Raw genomic sequence first — 10,172 nt, 5'->3', positions numbered from 1 at the left:
TTCGGCCCTTCAAGCCAGCACCACCATTTAATGTGATCATGGCTGATCATCCCCAATCAGTACTCTGTTCGTGCCTCCCCCCATTTCCCCTGACCACGATCTTTAAGAGCTCTATCTAGCTCTCTCTTGAAAATATCCAGACTCAACTCTCCGTTCTATATGGCTTACCCCTTATTTTTACACTGTGGCCCCTGGTTCTGGACTCCCCCAACATCGGGAACATGTTTCCTGCCTCTAGCATGTCCAAACCCTCAATAATCTTATATGTTTCAATAAGATCTCCTCTCATCCTTCTAAACTCCAGAGTATACAAGCCCAGCCGCTCCATTCTCTCAGCATATGACAGTCCCGCCATCCCGGGAATTAACTTGTAAACCTACGCTGCACTCCCTCAATAGCAAGAATGTCCTTCCTCAAATTAGGGGACCAAAACTGCACACAATACTCCAGATGTGGTCTCACTAGGGCCCTATACAACTGCAAATGGACCTCTTTGCTCCTATACTCAACTCCTCTTGTTATAAAGGCCAACATGCCATTCACTTTCTTCACTGCCTGCTGTACCTGCATGCTTACTTTCATTGACTGATGAACAAGGACCCCCAGATCCCGTTGTACTTCACCTTTTCCCAACTTGACACCATTTAGATAATAATCTGCCTTCCTGTTTTTGCTACCTCACATTTATCCACATTAAACTGCATCTGTCATACATCTGCCCACTCACCCAACCTGTCCAAGTCACCCTGCATTCTCACAGCATCCTCCTCACAGTTCACACTGCCACTCACCTTTCTGTCAACTGCAAATTTGCTAATGTTACTTTAAATCCCTTCATCTAAATCATTGATGTATATTGCAAATAGCTGCGGTCCCAGCACCGAGCCTTGCGGTACCCCACTAGTCACTGACTGCCATTCTGAAAGGGACCCGTTAATCCCTATTCTTTGTTTCCTTTCTGCCAACCAATTTTCTATCCATGTCAGCACTCTACCCCCAATACCATGTGCTCTAATTTTGCCCACTAATCTCCTATGTGGGACCTTATCAAATGTGCGCCAGACACAGGGCGAAAATGGAATTGAAGAACAATGTAGCATTACCTCTGCCATTTTAGTTTAGTTCAGAGATACAACGCAGAAACAGGGCCTTCAGCCACCGAGTCCTTGGCAACCAGTGATCCCCGTGAATTAACACCATCCTACACACACTGGAGACAATTTTACATTTATGCTAAGCCAATTAATCTACAAACCTGTATGTCTTTGGATCTCGGAGAAAACCCACGCAGGTCACGGGGAGAACGAACAAACTCTGTACCCGTAATTAGGATCGAACTCGGGTCTCTGGCACTGTAAGGCAGCAACTCTATTACTATGCCCCCGTGCTGCCATCTCTTATATGACAGGCCCAACACATAGTCATACAGTGTGGAAACAGGCCCATCTTGCCCACGCCGATCAACATGCCTCATCGACACTAGTCCCACCTGCCTACATTTAGAAACATAGAAACATAGAAATTAGGTGCAGGAGTAGGCCATTCGGCCCTTCGAGCCTGCACCGCCATTCAATATGATCATGGCTGATCATCCAACTCAGTATCCCGTACCTGCCTTCTCTCCATACCCTCTGATCCCCTTAGCCACCAGGGCCACATCTAACTCCCTCTTAAATATAGCCAATGAACTGGCCTCGACAGCCCTCTGTGGCAGGGAATTCCAGAGATTCACCACTCTCTGTGTGAAAAAAGTTCTTCTCATCTCGGTTTTAAAGGATTTCCCCCTTATCCTTAAGCTGTGACCCCTTATTTGGTCCTTATCCATCTAAACTTATCCTATCCATGTACCTGTCTATATGTTTTCTTAAACGTAAACTCAGTTCTATGAAAGTAATTTCTCTTCACTGGACCCCATCGGTCATACAGTCAGCAATAAAATGAGAGTCTCTGCAAGCAACCTTTGAATTATTTCAGACTGAAGTAACCAGGAGATTGAACTAATATACCATAAAGTTCAAAATTATCTGTGAAGCTCTTAGAGTCAATCAATCATAGTCATACAGTATGGGAACAGGCCCATGCTGACCAAGATGCGTCATCTACACCTGCCTGAGTTTGGCCCTTACCCCTTTAAACCTTTCCTAGCCATGTATCCATGCACCTGTCCAAATGTAATTTAAATGTTGATGCAGTACTTGTCTCAACTACCTCCTCTGTCGGCTCATTCCATATGTCCACCACCCTCTGTGTGAAAATGTTGCCCCTCGGGTTCCTATTAAATCTTATCTCTCTCACATAGAAACATAGAAACATTGAAAATAGGTGCAGGGCGAGGCCACTCGGCCCTTCGAGCCAGCACCGCCATTCAATATGATCATGGCTGATCATCCCCTATCAATAACCCGTGCCTGCCTTCTCCCCATATCCCTTGACTCCACTAGTCCCTAGAGCTCTATCTAACTCTCTCTTAAGTCCATCCAGTGATTTGGCCTCCACTGCCCTCTGTGGCAGGGAATTCCACAAATTCACAACTCTCTGGGCGAAACTCACCTTAAACCTATGTCCTTTGGTCCCCTAATCTTGGTAAAAGACTTTGTGAAGTTACCCTATCTATTCTCCTCAAAATCTTACGCACCTCTATGAGATCATCTCTCTTTCTCCTGCTGCTCCAAGGAATACATTCTTAGCCTGTCCAACCTCACCCAATAGTTCAGGCCTTCAGGTCTTGACACCGTGCTTGCAAATCTTCTCTGTACCCTATCCAGCTTAACAATATCCTTCCTGTAGCAGGGTGACCATAACTGAACACAGTACTCTGAGTGTAACCTTTACCACTCGCTTGTACAACTGTAACATAACATCTCTAGATAGGCACAAAGTGCTGGAGTAACTCAGCATCAGCATCAGCATCTCTGGGGAAAAGGAGATGTTTCGTGTCGGGACCCGAAATATCACCCATCCTTTTTCTCCAGAGATGTTGCCTGATCCGTTGACTTTACTCCAGCAATTTGTCTCTAACTTTGATATAAAGCAGCATCTGCAGTTCTTAGTTTCTACATCCCAACTTCTATACTCAATACCATGACCGATGAAGTCGAGTGTTCCGAATACGTACTTGACCACCCTATCGACCTGTATCTTCCCGATGCCCCATGGGGACCATTTTGTTACTGGAACCATTTACAGATTTTGATTGAATCTGTTTCCACTTGGCTCCACCAATTAGTTACATAAAAAACATTTTTTTCAAGTTCTGGAGCTTGAAATAATTAAACGGAATTGGTCTTTTTTTTTAGATTATTATGTGTGATTACTTTCTGCATGATTTTCTAATCATCTTAATGGGTTTTATGAAATGAATGTAAGCAGAGAAACCTTAAGGCAAGGGGCATATTTAATGTTTTGCTCACAAGGTAAACAGTTTAGAATGCTGGAGTTGGTACATTGTTCTTATTTTGTAAGTATAAATAAATGTCTGATTGATCAAAAGACACAGCATGGAAACAAGCCCTTCGGCCCACCAAGTACATGCCGACCATCCATCGCCCTTTTCTGACATTCTCACTTGCGCCTCCACTCCCTGCACACACAAGGCGATTTACGTATTTGGGATGTGGAAGGAAACTGGAGCACCCGGGGGAAACTCATGCGGTAACAGGGAGAATGTGCAAACTCCACACAGACAGCAACGGAGGTCAGGATCAAACCTGGGTTTCTGGTGCTCTGAGGCAGCAGCTCTACAAGCTGCACCACAGTGCCAGTACAATAAAGGAGAATTGCTGTGAGTTGCATGGAATAGAAATTTACTCCCTCCTGGCAGCACAAACGCCCAATTTGACAACGGCAATGTACTCTGCCTTCGAAACTCGTTCTACAGTGCTGACTGCTGTTTAGTGCTTGTGGTGCTACTGATGGGGAATTTAAACAAGTACAAAATAGAAATCCACTACACTGAAGGATGCCTTGTTGACCATTTTGTTTGTGCTGCACTTTCCCCACAACCTGGAAAATATTTCTGCTTGAAGATCACTTGCAAACTCTCGAAACCTACTTCTGTCACTCTTTAAAATAGTGCACTCTAAAATACAGGCTCCTCGCATTTCACGCGCGTTTGATTTATGTGTTTGCGAAATAACGTGCTCGTTCGTTTGATACCAAAGCATGATTTACGCGCTCGCATTTTTGGAATAACGCCCTCAAATTTACTACTGACAGTGTAGTTGCTTATATGTTTAATATACGTGTTTTTGAATTACGGTGCTGCTTTTCTTGCACGTTACCCCCATGTAAAACATGATGTACCTGTGTTATAATCTGCGTTCATCTGTACTACAAATCAGTAAGAGTATGTGCCTGCTTTCAGGTACTAACCCCCGCATTAAAAAAATGTACCTGTGTTATAATCTGTGTTCATCTGTACAATGTCAGAGCATTTGAAGGTAGGTACAAACCATGTTAAATTAAATCAGCATCACTTAAGCTAATAGACTCTGTTAAAAGTGATTGAGCCTGTCTGTATTTACACCTTTTTTTATTTGTTTCTTTTTGCAGATATATGTTAAGAGTTCTGAAGATTTCCAGCCTCTTCATCTTCGTAGTCATTTGCTCAGTAGGTGCCCTGTGTTCTATTACTTCCCGTAGAGCTAGCTTTACTTAGCTTTCCTTCCTTGTGATTGTCAAGAGCATAACATCGTAACAATGCGCAAACACAAGTTAATGAAGCCTACTGGTGCTGGTCTCTGGCAAGCATAAAGGGCCTGTCCCATCAGCATGCGATTGCATGCGTCTAGTGCGACCAAACGTGGCCGCTTGAGGCGTACGGCCTCGCGGGGCCGGTCCCACTTCCAATCGCGGAGGCGTATGGAGTTGTGCGGAGCTGGCCCCGACATCATACTCACCAATCAGCTGGGCAGGAGGCGGGCCGACTGAATTTGGACGTCGCACGGCGTCGGGTGGTGACGTCATCATGCAACGGCACGCCGGGCGGTGACGTCATCGCGCAACGCCACGCGCTGGCGTACGCCATCAAGACGCTGCGTACACCATCAAGACGCTGCATACACACGTTGAGACGCTGCGTACGCCCTCAATGCGCCTGCGGGCCGACAGGCCGTTGGTGCGCGGAATTTTCGGACAGTGCAGGATTTTTGGAGCCCCGCGCGATGTCGGGACCAGCCCCGCGCGATGTCAGGACCAGCCCCGCACAACTCCATACGCCTCCGCACTTGGAAGTGGGACAGGTCCCGCGCGGCCGTCCGCCTGAAGCGACCACGTTTGGTCGCGCTAGACGCATGCAATCGCATGCTGGTGGGACAGGCCCTTTACTGGTTGGGAATGCCGGTACCCAGGCAATAATACTAATTGTATCACTGCAATATTCAATGGTGCTTCTCTGAAATGCCTGATGTTTAGTACAACAAAGAGACTACAAGAAAGTATTTAGTTTAGTTTACAGATACAGTGCGGAAAAACAGGCCCTTCAGCCCACCGAGTCTGCGCTGACCAGCGATCCCTGCACACTAACCCCATCCTACACACTAGGGACAGTTTACTAGTTTAAGGGCCTGACCCACGTGGCGATTTTTTTCGGCGATTGCCGGCGCCATATTATTGGCGCCAAACGATTTTGACCATTTCAAAATCCAGTGGCGACAAAATAATTGTTGCGACACTGGAAAAAAAACACCGCGCGTCATATGTCATCACGCCGCGTATTTTTTGGTGATCTGATATGTTAGTCAACGATGCCGGCAGTCACCGAAAAAATCGGCAAGTGGGACAGGCTCTTTACCAAGCCAATCAACCGAGAAACTTGTATGTCTTTGGAGTGTGGGGGACAACTGGAGTACCCGGAGAAAACCCAGGCAGGTCGTGGGGAGAACGTACAAACTCCATACCGACAGCACCTGTAGGCAGGATCGAACCCACGACTCTGGCGCCATATGTCATTGCCTATTATAGAGTTCAACAAACAACCGATGGACTGGAGTTCCAGTCACATATATCAGACATTCTCCAGATAATTGTTGAACTACAAACTAAGGTATTCTTTTTCTCGCCACTTTAGAAAGTGTCAATTGTGAACGTATTGAGTTTCCACCTCAAACAAAGTAGTTCCTGATATTCACGAGCTTTAGGCAGGACATAATATCTGTCAGCCATTGAGTATGAGTGGGCGGGGTAGCTTCCGTCCACCTGAGCAGGACTCAGGTACTCACTTCAACATTCAAATGGAAGGTTTCAGAAAGCCTGGGGACCTTTTTTTAAATGCATTCCAGACTTTGTAAATGCTTGATCATCAAGCACAGTTTAACAGTTTAACAGTCTACCCATTCATTTATCGTGGATTATTGTTGTGACCCCAGTCTGATATTTGCATATGCTCACTGGCAGTGACTGGGGAGGGGTTATTTTTGGTATCTCAATTTCTTTTATTGTTGTTGTCTTGTTATATGTTAGCATAAGTTGGGGGGGTTTTTTTTCTCTTCCATACACTCTGTCTGTAACAAATAGACAACTTTGGACTTTGTTATGTCCTGAAAACGAAATAAAAAAGATTTTGATTAAAAAAAAAAAAAGTGGTTCCCTCAGCCACTTTAAAATTAAATGGCTCCCTACCAAAGTGGTGTGAGGCTACTTTGCTTTAGGGGATTTGAGGATCAGATCAAGTAACGTTGTCACTTTCGTATCGAACCATTAAACCAGCTCATCAGAGTAAATGTGGAAGGTAAAAGACAGGTTAAAACATAAGCAGAAACATTTCGCTTAAGAAGGAACTGCAGATGCTGGAAAATCAAAGGTAGACAAAATTGCTGGAGAAACTCAGCGGGTGCAGCATCTATGGAGCGAAGGAAATAGGCAACGTTTCGGGTCGAGACCCTTTTTCAGAAACATTTCAATTGGTTTACTACTTGCACAGGTTTCCTGGTCCGAGAACACTAACGCAATTATCAAAAAAGCTCATCAGCGCCTCTACTTCCTGAGAAGATTACGGAGAGTCGGTTTGTCAAGGAGGACTCTCTCTAACTTCTACAGGTGCACAGTCGAGAGCACACTGACCGGTTGCATCGTGGCTTGGTTCAGCAATTTGAGCGCCCTGGAGAGGAAAAGACTACAAAAAGTAGTAAACACTGCCCAGTCCATCATCGGCTCTGACCTTCCTTCCATCGAGGGGATTTATCGCAGTCGCTGCCTCAAAAAGGCTGGCAGTATCATCAAAGACCCACACCATCCTGGCCACACACTCATCTCCCTGCTACCTTCAGGTAGAAGGTACAGGAGCCTGAAGACTGCAACAACCAGGTTCAGGAATAGCTACCTCCCCACAGCCATCAGGCTATTAAACCTGGCTCGGACAAAACTCTGATTATTAATAACCACTTTCTGTTATTTGCACTTTACCAGTTTATTTATTCATGTGTGTATATATTTATATCATGGTATATGGACACATTTATCTGTTTTGTAGTAAATGCCTACTATTTTCTGTGTGCTTAAGCAAAGCAAGAATTTCATTGTCCTATACAGGGAAACATGACAATAAACTCACTTGAACATGTACCTTCAGTTTCAGTTTGGAGAGCAGGACAAATAACTTATCAATGATTTTTAATAACTTGCACCTCTCTGTCCCAAGAAGGTGCCTCTCAGATTCCTATTAATTCTTTTCCCCTTCACCATAAACCTACAGTATGTCCTCTGTTCCTCGATTCACCTACTATGGGCAAGAGACTCTGTGCATCTAACTTGTGCTTGTAGTTGGGGGGTTTGTCTGCAAAATTTAAACTCTCCTCAGCAAACAACAATTGATGCTTGGTTAGTTTGTAAGTGTTAAATCTAGATTGATAGATTTTTGATTCAGCCAATGGATTAAGGGATAAGGAGCAGGGAGATTACAGAGGAGCCTTGAACTGATTGCATTGCAGAACAGGGCCATGGGGGTAAACATGCCAACTCCCTTACCCATGTTCCTCAATCTATGAGTTATAACAGTCTGCAAACAACATCATTTTCTTCTGGTTGCAGGTTTTATTTAGCGCTCATCCAGATCATGAGATCCCTCGACGGATGGTCGCTGTTTCGCCATTTGAAAGCACTTGTATCCTTTTCCATTGCAATCATTCACTTACGCCTGTGCTATGTGTAGCCATCTGTTGTGTTAAGAAACCTGTTTGGAAGTACAGTTACCTGGGGAAAAACACTGCTCACTCGGTCATTTGTCTTTCAGGTTTGCCCTGATTCAGTGATAGTGAAACGTATCTTACACTGGGTAGGTTTAGAAGTCTTTAAAAACTCCAGCTGCCTAACGCTGGGTGGTGTAGCTGGGGAAAGTCCCCATGGAAGGGGAAGCTGAGGAGGAATTTCATGCTCTCTAACACTCGCAAAGTTGAAGCCCGATATTGCGAGGGACTTTCAGCTAAGGTTTAATTCTTTGACGATCCTGACTCTGGGTGCCATCTTTTTGCACCTTCTCCCTGTGACCGCGTGGGTTTTCTCCAGGTCCGGCCCTCCAAAGGCATACAGGCTTCCTAGGATAATTTGCTTATGTACATTTTTAATTCTCCCTAGTGTGTGGCATAGTGTTAGTGTATGGGGTGATTGCAGGCAGGCGTGGACTTGGTGGGCCGAAGGGCCTCTTTCCGTGCTGCATCTCTAAAGTCTAAAGTCTTTTGCATACAGTTCAATAAAAATATGACTGTACATAGGCACGATCATACTTGTGGGTAAGAATAGTGGATTACACTGAGACAGTGACCAAGAGCTGCCACATATCCAGTGCATTTTGTGTGATTCAAGCCCAAAGATGTTAACAATGCCGTCTTATGCCCCTGTCCCACTTAGGAAACCTGAATGGAAACCTCTGGAGACTTTGCGCCCCACCCAAGGTTTCCGTGTGGTTTCCGGAGGTTTTTGTCAGTCTCCCTACCTGCTTCCACTACCTGCAACCTCCGGCAACCACCTGCAACCTCCGGGAACCGCACGGAAACCTTGGGTGGAGCGCAAAGTCTCCAGAGGTTTCCATTCAGGTTTCCTAAGTGGGACAGGGGCTTTAACTTACACGGTATCTATAACGGTATCTTAAGCAATATCTGTACAGCGATGAATGATAAATACACCAATAAATGCAATGAGTGCAAAACAGCAGAATAGGGGTGGAGTTGGAGGTGGTCTTGGGGGGGAGGATGCTCCTCACACTGCAGAGCATCCTGGACAATACAGCTCACCCTCTCCATGACACACTGGTCAACCTGAGGAGCACCTTCAGCAACAGACTGGTTCCACCAAGATGCAGCACAGAACACCACAGGAGATCCTTCTTCCCTGTGGCTATCAAACTGTGCAACTCCTCTCCCTTCTGTCGTGGGGTAGACTGAGGCCCACTTCCCTCCCCCCCTGCACCTCACACGCCTCCCCCCCTATTTGTTTTTAAATAGTTACTGAGATAGATAGGACTGTTCCACGGGTTGAGGTCCAAAATGGGGGCAAGACTAATTTGGAGGCAGGAACCTGAATTATAGAGTCTTACAGTGTGGAAACAGGCCCTTCAGTCCAACTTGCCCACACTGGCCAATATGTCCCATCTACACTAGTCCGACCTGCCTGCATTTGGCCCATATCCCTTTAAACCTGTCCTATCCATGTACATGTCTAAATATTTCTTAAACGTTGCGATAGTACCAGCCTCAACTACCTCCTCTGGCAGCTTGTTCCATACACCTGCCACCCTTTGTGTGGAAAAAGTTACCTGTCATGTTCCTATTAAATCTTTCCCCCCCTCACCTTAAACCTATGTTCTCTGGTTCTCGATTCCGCTACTCTGGGAAAGATACTCTGTGCGTCTACCCGATCTATTTCTCTCATGATTTTATACTGATAAATTTGATTAAATGACCTTTTCATGTCAAGGACATCTGGCAAGTGGGAGGCTTTTAAAAGTGAGTGAGCAAGAATTCAGGAACAGCATGTGAGGTTGAATGGCAAGGCTGGAAAGTTTAGTGACCATGTGTTAGAATTGTTTCAGAAACAGTACAGGAGTAGTCTTGAGGGATATCAGAAGGGTAAAAAGAGGTCATGAGATGGATCTGGCATGCAACCCAATGTACCATACTAAGTAATACTATAGGTGTATTAAGAGTAATAGTGTGGCAGGGAGCAAATAGATCCCTTAATGA

At 45.3% G+C, this 10,172-nt stretch overlaps 1 protein-coding gene across 1 annotated transcript in view; it reads left to right on the top strand.

Moving 5' to 3' along the window:
• Positions 1-10,172, top strand: part of LOC116974739 (P protein) — a 206,307-nt gene that overhangs the window by 72,434 nt on the left and 123,701 nt on the right. Inside the window, exons 4-5 of the mRNA XM_033023454.1 lie at positions 4,552-4,609; positions 8,026-8,098. Coding sequence (XP_032879345.1) covers positions 4,552-4,609; positions 8,026-8,098 — 131 coding nt within the window. The remainder of the gene's footprint in view (positions 1-4,551; positions 4,610-8,025; positions 8,099-10,172) is intronic.

This window comes from Amblyraja radiata, chromosome 6 (genome assembly GCF_010909765.2).
Source record: "Amblyraja radiata isolate CabotCenter1 chromosome 6, sAmbRad1.1.pri, whole genome shotgun sequence".
NCBI lineage: Eukaryota > Metazoa > Chordata > Chondrichthyes > Rajiformes > Rajidae > Amblyraja > Amblyraja radiata.
Note: the sequence above shows the minus strand (reverse complement) of the source record. Positions and strands in the feature narration are given on the sequence as shown.